Here is a 24,336-nt window from a genome sequence, read left to right as displayed (position 1 = left end):
CAGGAAAAGCTGCTTGAGCACGTCGCGGTAGACCAGGGCTGAGCCCGCGGCGTTGGCGCCACCCTGCTCGAAGGACACCGTGCGCTCGATGTGCCACAGCGGCTCGAAGAGGTAGAAGATATTGCCCTGCTGATTGAAGAACTCACCCACAAACGAGGAACCAGTGCGAGTAGTGGCCATGAGGAGCACGTGGCGCCGGGGCGGGGCCTCGGCGGGTGGGCGGGGTTCCAGCTGCTCCCACTCCTCTTCCGCCTCCAGCATCTGCTCCTCCTCGGCCTCCTCTGCTGGCTCCATGCCCAGTTGCAGACTGAGGTTTCGCAGGCGGCTCTGCAGCTGCAGGAAGGCCGAATCCAGCTCACTCAGTGACAAGAGGGATGCGTTCTCGGCCAAGACCAGGGCTGGGTCGGTGCTATTGGCATCTACCAGGGATTGGGGGATCTGCTTCAGCTTGTCTGAGACCCTGTGAGAGCAAAGGGATACCGGGATCAGTGATTGACTGGGGACTCTATCCCCTGTGCCACCCTAAGGAGCGTCCCAGGATGACCACCCAGAAGCTGACGTTGAGGCAAGGATTTGAGTAAGTAGTTTATCTGGGACACGATCACAGGGGGAACGGGTAGCGACTTGAGAAGGAAAATAGCTGTGGCCAAATTGCTCTGCCAGGGGAACCCCAGGTGACAGTGTAGACAGAGCACACCTCAGGATTCCCTCACCCAGGGGATGTGAAACTGCCAGGTGGCCTTGGCTGAAGGCTTCTCCCAGAGGTATTTACTCCCCAGGACTTCTGGCTTGCCAGTGTGCAGGTGGAGAGTTGCAGGGGCTTGCAGCAGGACCCAGTAGGCACAGACTGGAATAGTCCATGCTGAGGAACCCAGGGAGGGCACCAGCATAATGCCTACTAGCCAGCTGAATTCCTAATCTGCCGATTTTGGTTGATGCTTCTGTGCAAGGGTTGTGCCTGAGGGAGAAGGTCTATAAATCTTTCCATGTATAGCAGGCTCACTAACAGGGCCACTGCACACAGTGGTACACTCCCAATCTATGCATCCTACGTGTAGCCTATGAGAGTGCACACCCCTGGAGTTGAGCAGTACACAACCTGGGCGGCTGAACATGGTAGCCCTGCTGACAAGAGTATCTGTACCAGAACCCTGCCTCATAGTCATCCATGACTTTATTTGGTTACACCAGATCTTAGTTAAGGCATGTGGATCTTTAGTTGCAGCACGACGGATCTAGTTTCCTGACCAGGAGTGGAACCCCAGAGCCCCTGCACTGGGAGAACAGAGTCTTAATCACTGGACCAGCAGGGAAATCTCTCATCCATGACTTTGGATTAGTATAGGAAATATGCTGTTAGTGTGAGGTATCATCCTAGGCCAGGAAGTTAACTAATCATAATAGCAACAGCCAGTAAGCACAGGATACCAACTGTGTGTTAGACACTGGGCTAAATGCTTTTACATTTTATTTAATCTTTACAACAAAGCAGGCCCCATTGTTAGCCACATTTTAGAAGAGGAACTTAAGGCAGAAAAGTGAAATGATTTATCTAAGCTGTCACAGCTAGAAAGGGCCAGAATCATGGGAATTCCCTGGCAATCCAGCAGTTAGGACTCTGTGCTTCCACTGCAAGGGGCATGGGTTCCATCCCTGGTCAGGAAACTGAGATCCTGAAAGCTGCATGCTGTGGCCAAAAAAAAAAGGGCGGTCAGAATCAGGATTCCAACTCAGGATGCTTGAGTCCAGAGTCCAAGTCTTACTGCTGTGCGGTCATGAGGACATGGATATGACCTGCCTGGGCACAGGAGGGGCTTGGTGATGGCTGGCTGAAGGATTGCCTTTCTTGGTCCACAGAGAGAGCCCTGCAGCCACCTCTCTGCCCCCACCCATCCCACCTGGATAAGGAAGACTTGTGTTTGCATCCCTCACCTTGATATGATTTTATTTTCCTTTTCAATGAAGACAAAAACCACCACCACAAAAGCCAGGAAAAGGGCATATTTGCTCCTCATTCTCAGGCTGTGCAGAAAATGTCGGCAGTCCTGGGGCAAAGACAATCCTTTCTCCATGGGGCAGGGTGGGGCCGTGGGCACTCAGCTCAGGGGCACCACTCAGGACGTGGCTCGTCCTTCCCGTGGGGGACACCTGGTCCTGTGGAGAGATGGGCAGTCAGGACACCCTTGTCTATAGTTGAGAACAAATAGGAGCTTTTCCACCAGATGTTTGGGGATCCCAGCCCTGTTTAGCAGCCAGAACTCCAGACCCACTCTCCCAATGGACTGTGCCCCAGAAACTTGAAATCAGGTCATTTAAAATGTTAACGAACCTTCTGATTCATCCATGTAACTTCCATCAAATTTATGCTTTGACCTCATGAGTCAAAGGCAAAAGTACAAACAGAATACTCCTTGCAGTATGTGTTTGCAATAGCAAAAAAGTACAAACATCTAAATTAAAAAATGATGGATTATTATGCAGCCACAAAGAATGAGATGGATCTACTAATGCTGATATGAATAATCTACTATATATAGTTATATATAATGTGTAGATGTTATAGATAAGCGAGCTGCAGACATAGTCTGCATATAGGATAGAGTTTCTTAGCACTATTGACGTTTTTCAAAATTAGCTTTTACTGGGGTACAGTTGACTTAGAATGTTAATTTCTGCTGTACAGCAAAGTGAATCAGTCATACGTATATCCACTTTTTTAAAGATTTTGTTCCCATATGCTCTCCTTATTAGTTATCTGTTTTATAGATGGTAGTGTGTGTATGTCAATCCCAATCTCCGAATTTATCCCTCCTCCTCTTTCACCCTTGGTCATGATAGGTTTGTTTTCCACATCTGCGACCCTGTGCTTTGTAAGGTCCTTTGTACCATTTTTTAGATTGCACATGGAAGCTGTATTAGCTGACATTGGTCATTCTCTGTCTGACTTCCTCAGTATGATAACCTCCAGGTTCATCTATGTTGCTGCAAATGGCATTATTTTGTTCTTTTTTATGTCAGCACTGTTGACATTTTGGATCAGATAATTCTTCGTTGTGGGGGCTGTCCTGTACATTGTAGGATGTTTAGTGGCATCCTTGGCCTCTACTCATTAGATACCAGTAGAGTGTCCTCTGCTCAGCTGTGACAATCAGAAATGTCTCCAGACATTGACAGATGTCCTCTGGGTGAGGGGGAGTGGGTAGGGAGGGGTGGGGCGGTGCAAAATCATCCCAGGTTGAGAACTTCTGATGCAGGATGAAAAAAAATTAAGGGAGAGAAAAATATAAATGCTAGATACAAGTGGACTGTGATGGCAGGGAGACACGAGGCCAGTAACAGGAATGGGTAAGTCAGGAGAGGAGGGTGAGGTGAGTCTCAGCATTTACTGCGTAGCATTGTGCACTATTAGAAATTTTACCATGTGGATGTATAAATTTTACCATGTGGATGAATAAATGTTTTAAAATTAACTAAAGGTTTTCCACCATACCATGTGAATTTTAGCAAAATCCTTCATACGGCTTGGCCTTCAGGTCTCAGCTTCGTGGGGCAGCTTCCTCCTGGATAGGTTAGGGCCCCCTTGGCCCCACCGCATTATGACCTGAGACTGTCATAAAGCACACCCACTTGAAATGACTTGTTCAGTGCTGACCATCTCTTTGTGGAGGGCAGGCAGTTGTCTGGGCCCCTCACTATCCCTTAGTCCTGGGCCAGGCACACAGGAGGCACTCATGCATGGCTGCTAAATGACAGAATGGTTAAAGGAATAAATGACTCCTAACTGAAACTGTATGTATTTTTAAAAGCCAGAGCAAATACACCGTTGCCCAGTGCAGCCTGAATCACCATTGCTTTCATTTATCCTCACCATCAAACACATACCTGTACCCCAAGGCCCCAGATTCCAGCACAACCCCCTCTTCTGAAAGTCTCTCTGTTTCTCCACAAGGACTCTCATCCATGGGAGACAGTCTGCTATAAGTTTAGAACAGTGTTATTGTGACCTTGTGCATCCGGGAGCATCCTTCTTTCTGGGAAAGATGAATTTTTTCCAAGCTGATATTGACGCTGAGGAGTGGGAGGGCTGAAAGGAGGGTCCCCAGGCTGCAGCTTCATCATACAATGGAAGTGGTTTTAGGGACAACCAGAAAATCTACCCTCTGGGGAAAGCAGTGAGACTCGGGTTCTGCTTATGAGAAGACAGATGTGTACCCTGGCAGCCAAAGCGGAGGGCCTCAGCTGTGCAGGGCAGAGCGGTGGGGGAGCTGGGGGGCGGCGCAGCAGGCAGCTCACCCTGGCCAAAGGACAGGGTGCTTTGGGAGTATAGGTGGGTGGACATGAGCCAGGAGGGAAGAGGGCTGCAAGGCCAGTTCAAGGGTAACTGAATATTCTTGCCTCTTCCTAATTCTTCTGGGCCATTTCCATGCACTTATTAAATATCTCCTGAGCACCTACTATGTGCCAGTCTAGGCACTACATCCCACAGCAGGGAACAAGCAGACCCCACCCATGCCCTCATGGGACTTATACTCTGGTTTAAAGAGCCAACTAGAAGGATATGAGTTGATGAAATTTGTTGAAATTTATAAAGTTACTACTCTGTGCCTAGTAGCATGCCAAAGACTTGATTTGTATTTCCTCATCCCACAAAAGCCCTGTTAGATAGTGACCCATTTTACAGATGAGGAAACTGAGGTTGAGAGAGATTAAATAATTTGCCCAAGTTTCCTCCAGCAACAGCCTGATTGCCGCTCCCAAATCTAAGTCATTCCAGCCTCTCGAGGTTCCACAGTGACACCCCCGCTCCACAGCACATATGATTGGACTTTGCAGTTGATGGTGTGTCTGTCTCTCATTCCTAGGCTACAAGTTCTCTGAAGTCCAGACCAGCATCTAGAACAGCACCTGCCATGTACCCACTGCCCAGCAAGTTCCTGGTAAGTCAGCTCACTGAAGCTGCTGACTGGCAGGCAGTCAGCATGTGTTTGCAGAACTCTGGGCAGGGCTGTGTTCCTCACTCACCCAGTTTAGCCTGTGGTGTGTGAGGCCGCCTGTCCTGCTAGGAGGGTGAGACCCAGTACTGAGTGCAGAGCACAGAGGATTGAAATATTGGCTTTCTTCCCTCTAGGCTCTCAGCAGAAAGGGCCCGGATCTGATGATGTGAGGGAAGCAAAGGAGCTAGGACCAGAAGTCCTGGGTTCTTGTTCTTCCTGCTTGTCTAACATGCTGTGTGACATTGTATAAGTGACTTAACCTCTCTGGGCCTCAGTTTCTTTACTGGTAGCATGAAAAGGGTGGTTCCTGCTGTATAATGTTGCTCTGAGGAGCAGTATCTGTTGCATGGAGAGGGAGAAAAAGCAGGCATAGGGCACAGGGAGTTGTGTTGGCTGTCCTCTCTCTTCTGGGTCTAACATTTTTGGTACAGTTTACAAAGTTGACTGTGTTGATGACAAAGATCCTGAACCTTCTCCTCCCTTCCCTTCCAGGAAGTGTTTCTATTTTTGACTTGCTGTCCCAGCCCCCTTAGCCCCTGAATAATACAGGGTTCCTGAGAACCTTGCTGACATTGCCCTAAAAGGAAGACACGAGGGTGAAAACTCCCTCCAGATGAAATCCCAGGCAGGCTGTTGGCTCCTCGGCCCTGGTCCAGGCAGGCTGCCCCTAGGGTTAGCTTTGGAAGGCCAGCAGGCAAATGGGCAGTCAGGAGAGGGTGGTTTAGAGATCCCCAGACCCAGGAGGTGGTAGAGGGTCACAGATGCCAGGTCACAGGGTCATGGGGGATGGCCGAGATGGGGGTCATGCACGTGGCCTGCAGGAGGCCCTTTGCAAGAAGTGTGTCCGTGATATCTGTGACACTGGACAAACCCTCCCTAGAGCTGTGGTATCCGCCTTGCTTAGCTCATGGGAAGAATGAAAAATTCTTCCTTTTCTTGGCAGATGCCATCTCTGGGGGAGTACTCGATACCTTTCTTCCCCTCAACACCCAGCAGTAACGCAATAGCCAAAGGAAAAGGTGGTATCCCCCTGCTGGGATGCCAGCAGAGGTCACACTGCCAGGGCAGCAGGGCCAGTGGTGGAGAAGGCCAGGGGCACATGCCGGCTCAGCCTTGCCTGAATGCAGGGGAGCAGGGCAGCTGCCCTGGGCCCAGTTAAACTCAGGACTCAGCTCAGAGTCCCTCCCTGCCCGCTGACCTAATGTGGACCGTCTCCCTTCTCCCTGTCCCTTTTAGCACCTTGCTTGCTCCCTTCTTGGATGGAAATGTGCTTGTTCACTGCCTGTCAGCCACTGGCGTGTGAGCTCCCTCTGTATCCCTGCTCCGTGTGCTCCAGGCACAGTAAGTGCCTCTGTAGAATGAATAGTTGAATGCTTTTTCCGAAGAATTTAGCCCACTGTGAGATGCTCAGTTATTCTAAGTTGATGGAAAATACAAAGAGAAAGAAGAAAAAGCCACTGTTCCCTATCTGAGCGGAGCAGGTCTATGCTGTGGCCTGCGCTGCATGTGTGCACTGAGTATTGCTGATGTTTAGTCGCTCAGGCGCGCGCTACTCTTTGTAACCCTATGGACTATAGACTGCCAAGCTCCACTGTCCGTGGGGTTTCCCAGGCAAGGGTACTAGTGGGCTGTGCGCTGAGTGCCCCCCAAACAGGGACTGAGTGGATACTACATGCGTACACTACGGGAGTGTGCTACAAGCGTGTACTGCGGGCCAGCCTTTGTGCTTGGGGCTTCACATATGTTAGTCTCGAATTGTCATGACAATCTGGGATACCCTTTTGAGGATAAAGAACCTCGGCCTGTGGCTTTCAGTTCCAAGTCTCCCCAGCTACGTGGTAGTAGCAGGGAGGGCAGAAAACAGCGGAGGCAGCCCAGGCAACCCCAGTGAGGGAGCCCTGGAAAGAAAGCAGGCGGTGATCTGAGGCCCTGCACTCCAGGCACTGGCTTCCCTACCCTGCTCTCCCCTCGGGGCCCTTTCTGCTCAGGCCTCCCTCGTGACCTGGCGAAGGGCCCTCAGCAGAGAACAGTTTTGTACTTGGATGGCTTCCTCCCGTGGGGGAGGTGGGATCCCAGACTCTGCTGTGAATGCTGCTCTGATAAGGGACGGGCCCTGCCAGACATTGCATCAGGCAGCAAAGCTCCACTCCCCTCGCTTGGCTCGCTCCGGGCCAAGAGCACAGTGGGGATCAGGGCCTCTGCTGTGGCAGGCTCTGCTTACAGCCTTTCCGCCGGCAGGAGGAGGAGCTGCCTGGGCTGAGGAAGGCCAGGGGCTGAAATGGAGGAGGGTCCTGGGCAGAGACAGGAGCAGTGAAGCCCATTGTGGGGAAACTCTGAACCTACTCATGAGCTGCAGCCCTGGGGGCCGGGAGGTACCCTGACCATGCCAGGTGCCCAGACACCTAGGAGGGGAGACCTTGGAAGGGCTTCCATGAGTGGCTCTAGATCCCCTTGAGTGGAGGCAGGGGGCAGGGCCAGGAGAAGGAGCATGCATGCTCAGAGGCGATCTCTGCTGGGAGGATGCAGGAGTCCATCCAGTGGCCTGTCCAGATGAGGTTCTGTTTCATGTAAGGATATCCAGAGATGGATATCCAACTTAGTGGGCTGTCCAACTTAGTGTCTGACAGGAGAGTAAATGCCCAAGTGCCATTACATGAACCAGGGATGGAAGGAAGAAGAGAAGGCATGAGAGAACAAGGAAGTAGATGGGGACCTGGCTGAGGGATGCTCCCCTGCACAGCCTGGGGGTGTCATTCCTTCCCAAATCCCTCCTGTTCCGGGACTCCAGCTTCCTCTCCTAAAAACAAACCATCTAAAACTTTCTTATGGGCACATGTCCAGCCTCAGCCAAGACAGAGCCAGAGCAGACACTCCCAAGTTGGAGGTGTGTATCATCTGAGCAACAGTGGACATCTAAGAGCTTATGAGAAGCCGTGGGCCGGAGCCATGGGATGGCCCAGAGGGCTGAGGGCTAGCCTTGTGTGGTGGTGGGTGTGGGGGTTGCCACAGACTCTCAGGGAGCCATCTCTGGCAAGGACAGATCTCCGCGGTCCCTCAGCCTTGTTTTCCTGTGTGAGGATGTGGGGGAGAGCGCTCTCTACCCTCATTTGACACAGTCACTTCATCAGGGCCTGCTCAGCTGTGTGAGAAACACATTTTGTGCAAAACGCTGACAGCTGCATGGATACAGGGCCCCAGAGAATAGTCCCCACCCGCCTATCAGCAAAGGTACTTCCCGTGTCTCTCACGCTGGCCCTGGGCCAGGTCAGCACTGAACCACTGCTCTAGGCTTTCTAGCCCTTGCCTAGTCAAGGGTTGCAGCAGAGGCTGGTGTCCAGGATGCCCACAGCTGTGCAGCCAGGCAGCCAGGTGAAGAGTCAGTTGGCTTGTTTGGAACTGACCTCTATGTGAGCTGAGACTCATGGCCCAGGATGTGCACCCAGCCTTGGGAGTCCAACGTGTGAGAAGCGCCTTGAGTGTCTCAACAGACGGGGCTGGTTGAGGCAGTGCACTGGCCCAATGAAAGCAAGCCATGCAGGGGTTAAAAACGCTGATGCACAGCTGCAAAGATGGAATATTGAGTGATGATTCTTTACACTTTCTACCTTTTTGTATTTGACTTTTTGACAACCATACCTAAACCACTTTAATTAAAAAATTTAAAAATCTAATCTGAAGCTTAAAAAGAGAAATGTAAAGTTACTTTGGAAATGGTGTGGGAAATGCAGTGGAGGAAGGAAGGACTGGAGGCTGGGAGACCAGGCTGTCCCTTTTGCGCAGGTCCAGGAGAGGGGAGGTGGTCTGAGCAAGTGGGGAGAGCGTGGAGGAGAGGAGGGAGGGACACACGGGACCTTAAGGAAGTCAGTGTGGGGCCTGTGACGTGCACAGCGTACATGAGCCTGAAGGACGGCGTGCTTAGGAGGAGAAATACGCCAGCCATGAAAGGACACGTCCCATATGCTTCTGGTGGTAAAGAACCCGCCTGCCAATGAAGGAGATGCAGGTTCAATCCCTGGGTAGGGAAGATCCCCTGGAGGAGAGCATGGCAACCTACTCCAGGATTTATGCCTAATCTCATGGACAGAGGGGCCTGGCAGGCTATGGTCCCAGGGTCACAAAGAGTCAGTCACGACTGAAGCAACTTAGCCCGCACGCATGCACTTGAGGTGCCTAGAGGAGCCAAATCAGAGAGACAGAAAGGAGAAAGGTGGTTGCCTGACCCTGGGAGTTAGTATTCAATGAGGACACGGTGTCAATTTGGGCAAATGAAAAAGTTCTGGAGATAGACTGTGGTGAAGGCTGCACAACAGTGTGAATGCACTTAATGCCTCGGAACTGTGCACTTAAAAACGGTTAAATAATACATTTTATGGTATGTCTGTTTTCCATAGGGGAAAAAAGTGAATTTATAAACAATAGGCAGGGGAAGGAGGGCAGCGGAGGACTCCAGGAGGGTCTGTTGTTCATTCCTTGGACAGCAGCCCCGTATTGTGCTGTGCCCACAGCACCTGGCATGAGGCAGGGCTCGTAATGTTTGTGAGGCGAATGAATTGATTCATAACTGTCTCTAAGAGTTGGCTGTGGTTTCTCATAGTTTTTCTTCCCCCATGCTACATGCCAATGCAGGAGACGTGAGACTCAGGTTCAATTGATGGGTTGGGAAGATCCCCTGGAGGAGGGCATGGCAACCCACTCCAATATTCATGCCTGGAGAATGCCATGGACAGAGTAGCCTGGTGGGCTACAGTCCATAGGGTCGTACAGAGTTGGACAGACTGAAGCAACTTAGTGTGTGCGTGCACACACACACTCATACACACACACACACACACACACACATACACACATATATAGAAAGGGAGAGAGAGAGACAGACAGACAAAACAGCCTGGAAAAGCCTGAACAAATCATACAGGGACTCTCTCCACAACTGTGGCTTCTCTTGACTTCTTTGCTTTTACACGTTGACCTTGATGCCCTGTGACCTTAGGAAAGGAACTTAAACTCGATGGTCTCACTATTTGTCAGTGGGACACTTACAGCATCTATTGTACACTCAGTGGTCATGAGGAACCCAATGAGAAGATGCTAGTGCAGTGCCTAACCCAAGCCCAAGTCATGATAAATGGTCCTACTTAGGAACCCCTCACCCTGTCTTTAAAGGTACAGCAGATTCTGTGGCTTGTGATTGGTACTGAGTACTGGATTGGTTGCAGTCGGGTGGGGTCTCAGTCTCCTACAAATACCAGGGTGAAGGAAAGTGATGACCTGACCACAGCTAGAAGTGTCCCTCAGGCAGAGCCAATATCCTCTCATTTATGGACAGCATTTGGCCCTAGGCATCTTATCCTCACTGTCAGCCTCATCTGGGGATAAACGTGCTGACTTTCCCTGTACCAGGTACTATAGTCAGCCCCGAAGCAGCAGAGAAGCTGGAGAGAGACCCAGAAAGACAACAGGCAGAACCCTTAAGGATGCTCCCTCCCCAGCTTCCCTGTAGATCAGCGCTGCTCACAAATTCCACACGCCCCGCCTGGCCAGGAAGCTCTGAGTGTGCTGATGAGAGTGTGGTTGCAGAATGACAGGAGCCTGGGGTACAGGGGATCCCTGTGGAGGAGCCGGCTCCACTCTGGCTGCAGTGAACAGAGGCAGGAGGCCTCAGAGCTGTCAGGCTGGGGGTCAAGTTGAATGCCAGTGGATTTTGCCCCCAGGACATAAATCATGCTGTCGGCAGCAGCTCAGGCCAGAGCCTTATACAAAGCAGCTTGACTTTCCAGCTCTCGTTGTACTTGCCTTCAGCAGTGCAAGTCTGAGAGGGTGTTTCTTTTGGAAAGGTCCAAGGGAAATCTGTCCTGTACCCTACCCCACCAATCAAGAAAAACATGGCTCTTGCCCTAAAAGTGCAGAATGTCAGAACTGGAAAGGGCTTGGAGATTTTCTTACCTACCCTTCCTCATTTTTCATCTGTAGCCATTCAGGCTCAGAGAGGGGAAGTGCTTCACGAAGGCATGACTGGATAGTGACGATACTTGAACCACTACAAGGTCTCCTGCCTCCCAGGTTAGTGATGGCCCTGCCCAACTTTATCACCCTGACTCTCATAGCTTCGCCCATCAAGAACCTCCAGCACAGGGTTGTCAGATAAACAGTACACATTCCACTCAGCAGTCCTATGCCTGGGGCAGACATCACTGATCAGTCATTGTCTTCTTTTCAGCTGAGACTAGATGTGGCCTCACACGCCTTCTCAGTGCAGTGCCAATCCATTAGAGCTGGCGTGTGAGATCAAATCAGCTTGCCTTTCCAACTTTATGGGATCCTTCCTGGCTACCAAACACAGTTCCTTACCACCCTTTGGTTTGCCATTCTGCCATCTGACATCACCCCCCAGTGCCAGCCAAGTTGCAAGCCTCCTCTTAAACAAACCCTCCATCTGAACATGCCTTGTAGATCTATCCTCCAAACCTTTGATCTAGCACATAAAACCCTTTCGGGTTTCCCTGGTGGCTCAGTGGTAAAGAATCCACCTACCAATGCAGGAGATGCAGGTTAGATCCCTGGGTTGGGAAGATCCCCTGGAGAAGAATACTAACTCCAGTATTCTTGCCTGAGAAATCCAATGGACAGAGGAGCCTGGTGGGCAACAGTCAGTGGGGTCGCAAAGAGTGAGACATGACACAGCAGCTAAACAACAGTAACAATAAAACCCTTTACTGAACAAAAGCACATATTATAATTAATGGTGAGGTCACTAAGAATAGTTAAAGCATCAAATGGGGGAGCAAAAAGTACTTTTGAAAAGAACTGCAATGGATACAAGGTTCTTATGATTCCACCTTCCTCCCTCGCTTGGCTTTTGCTTTCATGAACGAGAGTAGAGGTAGAGTTACAGAGAGCCTAGGACACTGCACAGAACTGCTGCCAATCCATCCCACACCACGGCTGGCAAAGCTCTTCACATGGCTAATTTTATATTCTTACTCACATACCTTTATATGTTTTCATGAATAAGAGCCAAAACTTTAAAAGTCTTAGGGCTTTCCTACAAAATGTTTCTTGGGTTTTGGGAAAACTTGGGCAAGTCCATAGGAGTGTGCCTTGAGTGTGAACATAATCTGCCATGGGTATTACAGCAGGGAAGGTTGAGGTCAGCTGCCTAAAGAAAGCATATAAAGGGCAAATCAAAATGGGGCGTGGTCCATTAGATTGAAGAACAAAATGTTCTTTAATATTCTGTGTGGGTGAAATTCTGGGCAAACAACTGGCAGAGACTTGGTACTCACCAGGTACCCACATGCTCTTTGCCTTCCCCAGCCCCTCTTGCAATTAGGTTGGGCCAGTGACCAGGTTTTGACCTGTGGGGATGGAGATAGGTTAAAGTGATGTCAGTCACTTGAAGTCCTGGTCCTTAAATTGATCCCAGACACCCCCCGGGTCCTGTCTTCTCTTGCTATGGCAAGACTGGAGGCCACATGTTCCAACTGGCTTACTGCAAGGTGGAAGCGGCCCAGATCCTGAGCTGCTGCTCAGGAGCCACCCTGCCTGCATCAGATGGGATGCAAAATGAGCCTTTTTGTACGGCTGAGCCACCATGACAGGATTTCTGAGATGACTGGAAGAGAAAAAAACTCTCAGTACCTAGGCCCAGGATCCCCTTCCTGCTTTCTCCCACTGACTGACCTTCCTAAGGAGACTTCGAACCTTTCTGCACCTGGAGACTGTCCATGCAAGGGACAGATGGAGAGAGGGGAATTTCTTTTGCTGCCTGGTTTTTTCCCCCAGTCCTGCTGTCTTCAATGCAGAGGACACAGAATTTGGATCCTCCAGGGTAGTCCTCAGTCCCACAGTTTCCTCCAAGCTCCTTGCTGTTAACAGCAGGAAGGGACTTTATTCCTAGCAAAAACAACAACAGAAAAATCAGAAACCCAGCCTCTTCTCTTTTTCACCAGGGAGTTCTGCCTGCCCTCCCAGCACCAGCTCTGTGGGGGAGGAAGTGGCAGGAGAGAGGGCAGCCCCGGGGTCTTAGCCCACACTGACTACTGCTATTGTCTGGGCTGCTCCATGGCTGCCAAGGAGCCCATCTGTATCCAGCCCCTCCTGGAAAGGAGAGGCGGAGGCTGAGGGTGGGGAGAGAGGTCCAGGCTATCGATAGCTAACTGCTCCGAGGACTAAACACAGGCCCCATACTTGCAATCAGTCTTGGCTTGAGTGCCAGCTCTCCCATTTGACGATGATTTAGTCGCTAAGTCATATCCAACTCTTGCGACCCCATGGACTGTAGCCCGCCAGGCTCCTCTGTCCATGGGATTCTCCAGGCAAGAATACTAGAGTGGGTTGCCATTTCCGTCTCCATTTATTTAAGCTCTCCCATTTATTCTCTAGTAATTTTAGGGAAGGTATTTAATCACTCTGAGCCTGGGTCATCCCCACAGGGTTGTCATGAACATCAGCTAAGCTGGTGTGAGGCTCTGAAAATAGAGAGGATGGCACACAGGCTGGTTGTTATTACAGGCTTGCACCAGTGTGCGCCTGAGCCTGTCTGTGCTGACTGCACCGCTGGTTCACCCTCTGCGTGTACATCTCCCCCACAGCTGGGCTGTAGGCTGCTGCAGGGGATGGACACTGGCTGATTCCTTCGCCTTTCCCTACAGAACCAGCCCAGAAAACCTTGGCCTGCTCTAGCTTTGCGGCTGCTGTTACTACTGGCCAAGCCTCTCCTTTGTAGCATGATTTGGAGGGACACTTACCTAATGCATCAGGCCCCAGGCCTAGACACACCTGGACAGGACGGTTGCCAGTTTCAGGCTTCTCAGCTGGGAGGGCAAGTCAGTTGCAGTTCCTGGGCCAAGTCGATCAGTTGGAAGTGACTGCCTGGAGCGCCGCGTTTGCAAAGGTCGATCTCTGCAGGAAGAGAGTGCGGTGACTGCATGGTGATATCTGCTGTGTCTAGAGGGGTAGCGTGCTGCTACGCATTTGCTGGATCTGCCTGAGCACTGCATTTCGGCCCTGACAGCACGTGAGAGTTATCTGGAGTTTCAGAAATTACTGAGGCCGGGGTCCCACCTCTAGAGATTACAATTGAGTTGGTCTGGGTATGGCTTGGGCATCAGTTGTTTAAAGCTCCCTAGGTGATGGAAGATTGAGAGCCACACCTTAGAGCACCCAGCTTCCTCTTAGAGAGCACCATCTCAGGGCATCTCAGCAGAGCCACTGCCCGGCGTGCACACTAGCTCAGCTGCAAGGCCAGACTGGCAGGGGAGTTGCTGACCGGGGCTCGATACCGGGTGAACATGCCAGTATTCTTGTTTTACTCAGGATACAGTGCTTGGAAGCTTCTAGGTTAGTGTTTGAGTGTTCTGTTTAAAACCAGCCACCCGATACCACGGCATACTGCTCAGCTGTAAAATGGCACAACTTAAATGAATTTGGGGAGTATTGAGTGAACAAAGCCAGTTTTAAAAGGTGACATACTGCATGATTTCTTTTCTATAACATTCTTGAAATGACATTATAAGAGAGAAGAACAGATTGTTATTTTTAGGAGTTTAAGAAGGGGTGGGGGTGGAAAGGAAGTGGGCACAACTGTAATACAGCAACATGAGGGGTCCTTGTGGTGACGGAAATGTTCTGAGCTTTGGCTGTATCAGCATCAGTATCCTGGTTGTGATATTGCAGGAGGTTTTCACCATTGGGGGAAACCCGGTAAAGGGTTCAAGGGATCTCTATATTATTTCTTAAAACTGAATGTGTGTCTGTAATTATCTTGAAACAAAAGTGCAATTAAATAGAAAAAAAGAAAACTAGGTTTTGAGGAGATCTTTGTAAAATGCAGCGAGAAGTGAGAGATAAGAATGAGCAGAAATGCATTTCCCGGGGCAGGAGCAGCATAGGAGTTGAGTCCAGTCGGGAACTCCAAGTTTGGCTTTTTGGAATAGCAGGAACTGGCTACTCTCCTGGGGTCTATTCATGTGCAGGGACAAGCTTGGGGGAGGAAGCCCATCCTTAAAATAGGGGAAAAAGAAAGAGGGGGACAGGTCTCTGGAGGGATGACAGGACATCTGAGCCCCCGTCAGCTGGAAGAGCTGGTGTGGATGAGGTGCTCAAACTGGGCTGCCGCATGGCTCAGGGGTCCCAGGGAGGCCTGAGTAGGAGGGTCAGGCGTGGTCCTGAAGCGAGGAGGTCTGGGCAGCATGTGAACTGTGCAGCGCTGTCCTCAAGGGTTGGTGATACCTGGCGATCCTGGGTTATCTCTGAACTGCTCATGGGCCTACCATGGGGCAGGGCAAGCGTCAGGATGTTTTGTGGCAATTCTGTAGCTTGCAAGCAAGGAGGAGGAGGAGAAGGGTTTGAGTAACTAAGGTGGAGTGTTTGAAAAGTGAATACATTTGGGAAAGTCCTTAGGGAGCCTCTGGCTGATAAATGCTGATAGTCAACCAGTAAATTCATTTCCTGAGTTCTTGCTTTGGGCCAAGCAAGGGAAGAGGCACTGGGAATAGAGGGGAGGAAGACAGTCTGTGCCCTAGGGGAGCTGAATCGTAACAGAAGTTAATACTTCTAATGAAGCAGCTACTGTTCCAAGTACTTTACACACATGTATAAATGGAGTCCTCAGAACCATCCTGTGAGGAAGGTGCCCCAGTGCCTTCGCAGAGAACAGTCACAGCTCCCCCCTCCCCCCCATCAAAGCACTCAGCTTGCACTCCGTTGTAAGGTAAAGCTGGGATTTGAACCCAGGAAGTCTGTCTCCGTAGTCCATGGACTCATCCACTGTCTTTAGCACTGAGCGGGCAGATTTGGCCAAAAGGCAGCAGCTGTGTGGCAGGGGGCAGATCAGAGTCCTGGCCAGGGACCGGTCTTCCAAGACCAATACCAACTTGTGCAACTCTGAACAACTCCGGGACCTCTTTATGTCTCACACGCCTTCTCTAAGACACGCATGGCCCTAAACACAAGGCTGCTGGAGGCCCTTCGAGGAAATGTGCTTTGGAGGCACCAGGCCATTGCTGGCCTCCCATGAAATGGGAGCTTAGCGGCCACCCCAGACTGGCTGCAGGTGACAGTGAGTAGAATGCTGCTCCTGGCCCCAGCCCTGTAGTTCCGCACTGCAGCTGGGCGGCTACAGGAGGGCTGGATTCCAGAGACTGAGTGGGCTTGAAAGTCTGAGGCAGCATCATGAAATGCAGAAGGAAGAAGAGGATGGCACCTTGTGGGCACCATTCCTTCAGAATCAAGTTCAAGCTCTTCCACGTGGTGTTCCACCTGGAGATAACCTGGCCCACACTAGCTTTCCAGTTGGTCTCCACACCTACCTCGCTGCAGCCTCCACCCTGGCCAAATGTACCCACGACTAGCAAAGGACGCAAAGACAGAACGTGGCAGAACTGAGATTTGAATCCATGTCTGGTTGGCTGCAAAGTAGGGGCTGTGTGGTGAGGTGGAGGGAGCATGGATTAAGGGGTCAGATGCACCTGAGTTCTTCCTATTCCAGCTCTGCCTTTGTGACCCCAAGTGAGTGCCTCACATTTCTGGGCCTTGTCTATAAAATACGGTTAGTAATATCCCTGTATTAACACCTTATCACAAACTTCGTAGCTTAAAAGCACATATTTATTATCTTGCAGTTCTGAATGTCAAGTCTAAGATCAGTTTCACTGGCCTAAAATCAACAGGCCTGTGCTCCTTCTGGAGTCTTGGGGAGACCTTCTTCCTTGCCTTTTCCCGCTCTCGTGGCTGCCTGTTTTCCATGGCTTGTGGGCCCCTTCATCTGTCTTCAAAGCCAGCAGTGACTGGTTGAGCTTTTCTTAATGCATTACTCAGGCCTCTTCTATAGTTAAATCTCCCTCTTATAAAGACCCTGCTGATTTTACTGGGCCCACTTGGATAATCCAGGATAATCTTCTTATCTCAAAATCCTTAATCACACTGTAAAGTTCCTTTTACTATGTGGAATAACATGTCCACAGATGTGGGGATTCATACGTGGAGATCTTGGGTGGGAGGCACATTATTCAGCCTCCCACAAGCAGGTGCTACATGAAACGGGTTGCATCAAGTTAAATTCTCAGCGTGGTGTTTAACCAGTAGAAGACTGGTGATGTTTAATGTCAGCTGGGCACGAGAAGCACTTAGCTTTTACAAAATAGTGCCGGGGTTCACTCCGAAAATTTGGGGTTGGGGAAAGTGTCTATGCATTGGAATTTTTATAAGCTCCCTAGTGACTCTGTTGGGCAGCCAGGGTAGGGCTGATTATAGTAAGCGCTGAATTCATGTCAGCAGTTATTCTTATTCCCACAGCTACTTAGCTCCGAGCCTCAGTGCCCAGGAGCTGTTCAATAGACGTTTGTTGAATTAGACTGAAGTGAATCACTCCTGGGGCCCCAAGCTATCCCTGGGATAGCATGGGAGGGGTGAGAGGGCTTCTCACTGCTGCATCACAGGGCCTGAAGAATGAGGTTCTGTGGGCAGACAGATGCCTCGGCCTCTGAATCAACCTCACACCCAGAAGTAGCTGCCTAGGGGGCTGGAGTCTCTCCTCCTCTCCGAAGTCCAGTCAAGGGGCCCAACCAGGCAGAATCCAGTCATCAACGGGCCATTGTTAATGGAACAGAGGGGGCTCTGTGCCCATTTAACACTTCTCTCCCTCACGAAGCTGCTCCCAGCTGAGGGCTGGCTTCTGGAGGACTGCGGAGCTGGGGAGGGGCCCCAAGGCTACGAAGGGAACGAGGGAGGATTCCGGGTGGGGGCTGAGCCCTCTGGTTGGAGGAGCAGAGGCAGCTTGGGACACAGGCCAGTCTCGTAAGTCAGCAGGGTGGAAAGTCTGGGCACTGAAGCGGCCACTCAGGCCAGGAAGAGTTTCCCATTAAAGCTGGGGATCCAGGGACAATGAAACCCACCAGACCCCAATGGGAGCCAGGGGACAGCTTTCTCTGTGGGGTGGTCACACTTGACCTACCTCCTTCCCTTTCCAAAAACAGAAAAGTGAAATCCACATGGTAAATGGTGCCTTTCATTGCCTATAGAACAGTGTTTTCAAAAGGGCTGGGAGGGTTTTATGTTCTGTGGGCTTGGGATTAATAGGCAGGCAATTCAACCAGGGCTGGGTATAAACGTCCTTTTGCTTAGCAGACCTTTTCTGTATTCAGGAGGGTGGATTTCAGGAGGATGGTGTTTAAGATCCCAAAGATAGTGCCTGATCAGTCTCCTCAAAAATGCCAGAGACCTACAGTTCTTGGGCTAAGGCACCAGCAATTCTCATCTGCTGAATATAGCAAATTCTCTGATCGTTTCTGCCAAGAGAGTACATTGCTTTAAAACATATTCTAGGAGGGTGGGATCTCAAAGATGGGGGCCTGGATCAGCAGCAGCACCTGGGAACTTGATAGAAATGCACATTCTTGCCGCGCCACCCCCCATTCCCAGCCCAAACCATCTCAGTCAGAATCTCTCGGGGGTGGGCAGAGGACTGTGTTTATCAAGCTCTGCAGGTGATGCTGATGCACGCTCAAATTTGAAAATCACAGTTACAGAGCCATACGAAACTTCAGGTTGTGGAGTCAGTTTGGTAGGTTGGACAAGCTTTTTTTTTTAAAGAACAGAACCATGAAGGCAGAAAATACCAGAGTGTATTACGGATCTCTAATAAGGATAAGCATGGGTCTCATAAGACTTTTGTTTCAGTGACGTGGATGTGTCTCTGTCTGAGGTTTTGGTCCCAAAAGATCGAAAGCTATTGTTCTAGAGCCAGAATGTACTACAGATAGTCCCGGACTTAAGACGGTTGACTTTTAAGATGGTGTGAAAGTGATACACATTTGGTAGAAACCATAATTGAATTGGGGCTAGGCTGTACAATCAGCTGGGGCTTCCAGTCAGCCACATGGTCAGGAGGGTAAACAACCGATACACTTAACAACCATTTACACCCACACAACCATTCTGTTTTAAACTTTCGGTAGAGCTCAATAAACTACAAGAGAGGTTCAACGCTTTCTTATAAAACAGGCTTTGTGCTAGATGACGCTGCCCAATTGTAGCATTCGAGCCACACTAATGTCAGTGTTCTGGACACGTTTAAGGCAGGCTAAGGTAAGCTATGATGTGTGGGAGATTAGGTGTATTAAATGCATTTTCAATTTATGATGGATTTATTGGGATGCAACCTCATCATAAATCAAGGAGGATCTGTAATTCAGCCAACTCATTTTTTTGTCTAATTTGTCTGAATTGGGAGGTTTTAAAGATTCCGGCATGAGAGTTCCCTTGCCCCGCACCAGACCCTCAAGTAGATTACTGAACAGATGAGGGGGCCTGCTTTGGGGGCAGACAGCCTCTTTACAACACCGGCCTAAAGCTGAGTTAAACTGTGTGTTTCCCCCATGTTTATAAAACCTTCTGTCCCTCCAATGCTCCCCTTTCTTTATATATATATATATATATGCCTGAGACATATGTGGACCATAGGTAGTCAGTTACATCTGGGTAGTAGATTGAGGGGTGATTTGTTGCTTTCTTCTCAGTGTTTGTCCATTTTACTTGAATTCTGCATGCTGAACATCTTTCATTATTACAAAAATAAAACATATAAAGCCGAGGGTCCATCTCTGTGTGGAAATACAGAAAAGGAAAGCCACTGCCCAAGGCAGAGATAGTGCTGCCCGAAGGGCCACCCCTCCCCCATGCATGCTCTAGGGCTGAGCCCAGACCTCACAGGTGCCCAGAGCCCATTCCCGTAGAAGAAGCGCACTGCCCTCTCCCACGCCACCCCTCCCCCATCCACGCTCTAGGGCTGAGCTCAGACCTCACAGGTGCCCAGAGCCCATTCCCGTAGAAGAAGCGCACTGCCCCCTCCCACGCTTCAAACTTGTCACCCTCTTAGAAAGCCCTTTGGCAGCTCCAGGTTCTCCAGGCAGCCCTTTGGACCCTGGTTGCCGCCCTTTCTTTCCTTAGCAGCTGAGAAAGGGAGGTTCCAAGAAGCTAAGTGGTCACCCACTTAGCTAAGCCCAAGGTCACCCAGCAGGAGGTACAAGGCTGTGAAGGGATGTGAAGGGCAAGTCTGCTGAAGGCCATTCTCAGGGACTGGGCTCAACTAGCGGCACTCATCTCTGCCTTGTGCCATTCTTGGCACTTTCAGATTCATTTTACTGTTTGCTGAACAGCACGGACTGAAGAAGAAAGGAGGGGAGGAGCAGGGAGGAAGGGAAGGGAGTAGAGGCGGGGAGAGGAAAGCGGGTGGGGAGAGGAGCACGCAGGTCTCTGGTTATACTCAGAATAGGAGTGAAGGATGCGCCCTATCTGTGTGCCCCTAGCGGACTCGGAACACTCAGTCTGGCCAAGAGGCGGCATGGTCTGGTCAGATCCCCATCGCCAGGCCCTGACCCCACAGGCCCCGGCTGCGGGCCCCCGCCCAGCCAGACCAGAGGGGAGAATGGACAAGGGGCAGCCTGGAGCCTGGAGGAGCCACTCACTGTAGATGGGGACAACCTCGGGCTGGCTCCCTGGGGCTGCCGGGATGAGGGATGTGAGGGCCTCCGGCTGTGCTGCGTGGGTGAATCCCAGGTGACCACTGAGGAGTGGGGGCTAGGACGTGGGCAGCCAGCGCAGCTCGTAAGGGACAGCTTATTTTACATTGGTGTGTAGCTGATTAAGTGTTGTGATAGTTTCAGGTGAACAGCAAAGGGACTCAGCCATACATATACACACATGTATCCACTGTCTCCCAAACTCCTCTCCCATCCGGGCGGCCACATAACACTGAGCAGAGATCCCTGTGCTATACGGTAGCTCCTTGCTGGTTAGCCATCTTATTTGCTTTACAGTGTTGTGTTGGTTTCTGCCATACAATGACATGAATCAGCCATAAATATACGTATATCCCCTCCCGCCCTGCCACCCCTATAGGTCATCGCAGAGCACCAGGCTGAGCTCCCTGTGGGTTGCCATTTTAAATATAGCAGTGTGTACATGTCGATCCCAAACTCCCTAACTATCTCTTCCCCCCAAGGCAAACCATAAGTTCTAAAACTGGACAATTTAAAAGCAGCTTATACACAAGAAACTGATAATGCTGGTTGCTTTCGAGGAAAGACCTGGGTGTCTGAGTCAGTCCTGGGAAAGAGGTTTCACCACCATGCATCCTTTTGTACCTTTCCAATTTTATACCGTGGGCCTAGATTAGTTACTTTGATAAAATTAATAAAACTAAAAATAAAATAAAAGCAGGTGCCAGTTTACTACCTGTAGAAGGAAAGGCAAAGTTCCTTTGAGGTGAGACTCTCATTTTGGAAGAGTCATCTGAACAGGCTTTTGAATTTAAGCAGAGGCAAAGCCAGAATCCCATCCCAGAAGGAAAACTTGGGGGCGGTGAGAAGCAAAACTACCCCTACAGCCGAACTTAACAGTCTGCTTTCTCTGTGAGAAAAGTGACAGCTCTCCAGAAATTATTTCTTTAGTGACTGGGCCTGAGACTGACAAGATGGGAGGAGCTGGCTTGGGTCCCCTCCCTCCTGTGCGGAGAGGAAGTGCCAGGAGGAGCCGCCCTGCAGACAGTGGAGTCCTGGGGGATTCCCAGACATGCCTGGGGGAGGGGGGACAAGTGGACTTGTGCTCACCACGTGGGCCTCGGGCATTAAAGGGGACAAGGGACCCCTCAAGGCTGCAGACCCCATAGACCTCTGGGAATGTGGCACCTGTCTGCTGAGAGTAAGGCGGGGGTAACATGTTGGGTAATCACTGAGGCAGGGCCTCTGGTGGAGGCCTCTTGTTTCCTGGCCCTTCCCCAAGCAGGCAGTGTCAGGGCCAGGGTGGGGCTGGCACTCAAGCAGAGAAGGAACCTGCTCCCCTCCAAAGCCTGGGGAGAAGCTCTATGGCTTCAAAAGTGCTCCCAGAGAAATAGTGACTCATGGCCCAAGGGAATCAAAGCTTTTCTCACCCCAGAGGTTATTCATCCTGCAACACAGGGATCTGGTGATGACAGATGAATCAGAAATACTAGTCTGAGAGCAGCCAGCCTGTGTGGCTCAGTGTCAGAGGGCAGGCTAACCCCTCCCCCTTCCCGTTGGTCTCTTAGCAAAAGGGAGACTTAGGAGTCTCAGTCCCTCCGTTTTCCTGCCAAAGGAGTTCCAGTGCACCAGAAAACTTCTCTAAGCTTCAGCGTCCTAACCTGTGAATTGGGAAGAACTGTGCCCCTCTAGCTAGGTTGTGGTGTGGGTGAGAGGGTGCCACTCAGCACAGGGCTGGCCACCAGCCCCTCCTGCTGGCTGGGAGGGCGTGGGGAGTGGCAGCAGCAGCTGCAGCAGCCTGGCATCCTGTGCCGTGGACTGGGTTGAGGAAGCTGGCACTCGCCCCTCGCTTGACTCATACTCCTTTTCCAGGTCAGGCCCACCAAAACCAGGACAGACACACCGCCCACCCCACCCCCCACCCCGCTCCGAGCCCCGGTGCTCCTTCCAGTGGGAAGAGTCTCACCCCAAATGGCCACGTCAGCAGGGTTTGCTCAGCCAAGGAACCTGGGAGCTCTCTGTTACTTCTTATATATATTCACAACCTCCAACAAGCTCTGGGGAGTGACCCACACTCTTGAGATGAAAATTCTCCTGGAATTTCCTGTCTGCACTGCATCATTCGGCAGACATAGGTTCGGTACACCCCACCTTCTATGATTGTCCAGTGGCTTTACTTGAGCCCGGAGTGGCTAAGTACACCTGGAATAGGAGAGCCAAGGGTTTGAATTCTGGCTGTGTGACCTTGGACAAGTCACCTAGCCTTCTGGGCCTCAGGGATGGCATCTATAAAATGGGGCTACTTCATGCAATCAGATTGACGCAAATAAATCACTTAACCTGAGGACGCCTAGTACATAAAGAGCTCGCAGATTCTCAGCTGTACCTTCCAAGAAGGCGGAGGCTGCTGGCACCTGGCATAGTGCTGGGCACACTTTTACTTTTAAGAAGTGATTCCAGTGGAATAGCAGCACCATTCTTAAGGGAAAAGCAGCTCTAAAACTTCAACCCAGCAGTCTCTTCTCACCCAAGATTCCAGTCGCAGGCTTGGCATGGAGGTCCTTTTGGAAGCTCTTTATGCCCATCATCACTTCCAGAAGCTCCTGCCGCATCCAGGTGGGGCTGGAGTGGGAGGGGGGCAGTGGGAAGATGGGAGACAGAGGTTGGGGAGAGCTCAGGGCAGGAAGCCGGGGAGCTGACCTGGTCCTGCTACCTGGGTGTGCAGGTGCCCTTGCAAGGCTCTGGGCACGAGAACTGGCAGGTGGGCATCACACAGCAAAACTCAGTGATGCCATGTTTTCCCAGAGTGACTCAACAGCTTGTCCCTGGGCTCTGAACAGTGAGCGGTGTGCTGTGGCCCCGGGGCATCCTCATCTCCTTGCCTGAACCTTTCCTTCCCTGTTACCACCCTCTCCAGCCTAGGGACCCATGGCTCTTCTACCCATGCTCTGCTTCTGGCCGTGAGCCCCGGCCCAGGGGAGGTCCCCAGGCTGCCTCCGTCATGTCTCTCTAATATCCGTGTTGAAGAAAGACCTAAGCGCCAGACAGACCTGCGTTTCACTACTGCCTCTGCTTCTACCTGGCCGAGTGACCTTGGGCAGGCTACCCTACCTCTCTGAGCCTCAGTTGCCTCATCTATAAAATGGAGGCAGTGCTAATAATTTTGTTTTATTAGTTGTAGGTTGCTTAGTGAGAAGGTTTGTAAAGTGATTGGCATACAGCGGGTGTTTAGCAAACAGAAAGCTTGACCTCCAAAGGCCTCTATGATCTGACCTCAATTTACTTTGCTAGTTGCCTTAAAAAATAAAAGGATGATAGGTCACTCTTCATTTTATTCTCCTATCACCGCCATGTTCAGTTCAGTTCAGTTGCTCAGTCGTGTCCGACTCTTTGTGACCCCATGAATCGCAGCACGCCAGGCCTCCCTGTCCATCACCAACTCCTGGAGCTCACCGCCATGTAGTGGATACTATTAGTATCTCCATTTTACAGGTGATAAAAGTGAGGCATAGAGAGGCTAAGCAGCTTGGCCATGGTCACACAGCAGTGACTGCGGACGGAGGCTCCTCATGCAGACAGCCTGGCTCCAGAGCTTGCACGTGTAACCACCTCCTCCCTGTCTCTTCTCTCTCTCTCTTCTTCGTCCATCCCACACACTGCAGTTCAGTGCAGCTAGACTCCTCACCCACCTCTGCACTCGATCTGAACCTGCCCATACCTGTGCTTGCTGCCCGGGCTCGCCTCTTTGCGCTGGAAGCCCACCTGCTCTGTGAAACCATCCCCAGATCCTCCCTCATGTGCACCCATGTGGGCTCATTACCGTTGGACTCCAAGGTGGTTATTCG

The 24,336-nt window shown here is 50.9% G+C and overlaps 1 protein-coding gene across 6 annotated transcripts in view; it reads right to left on the bottom strand.

Moving 5' to 3' along the window:
• CHST3 (carbohydrate (chondroitin 6) sulfotransferase 3) overlaps positions 1-24,336 on the bottom strand; it is a 38,294-nt gene that overhangs the window by 5,827 nt on the left and 8,131 nt on the right. Inside the window, exons 2-6 of one of the 6 annotated variants that reach the window (XM_010852242.1) lie at positions 13,742-13,895; positions 12,675-12,887; positions 12,278-12,349; positions 1,933-2,154; positions 8-460 (exon numbers count right to left, since the gene is read on the bottom strand). In XM_010852242.1, coding sequence (XP_010850544.1) covers positions 8-460; positions 1,933-2,072 — 593 coding nt within the window. In that variant the 5' untranslated portion in view covers positions 2,073-2,154; positions 12,278-12,349; positions 12,675-12,887; positions 13,742-13,895. The remainder of the gene's footprint in view (positions 1-7; positions 461-1,932; positions 2,155-12,277; positions 12,350-12,674; positions 12,888-13,741; positions 13,896-24,336) is intronic. The other 5 variants (XM_010852243.1, XM_010852244.1, XM_010852245.1 and 2 more) reach the window with 5 other exon arrangements.

Source organism: Bison bison, unplaced genomic scaffold (assembly GCF_000754665.1).
Source record: "Bison bison bison isolate TAMUID 2011002044 unplaced genomic scaffold, Bison_UMD1.0 scf7180017864309, whole genome shotgun sequence".
Lineage (NCBI taxonomy): Eukaryota > Metazoa > Chordata > Mammalia > Artiodactyla > Bovidae > Bison > Bison bison.
This window is presented reverse-complemented; position numbering and strand designations above follow the sequence as displayed.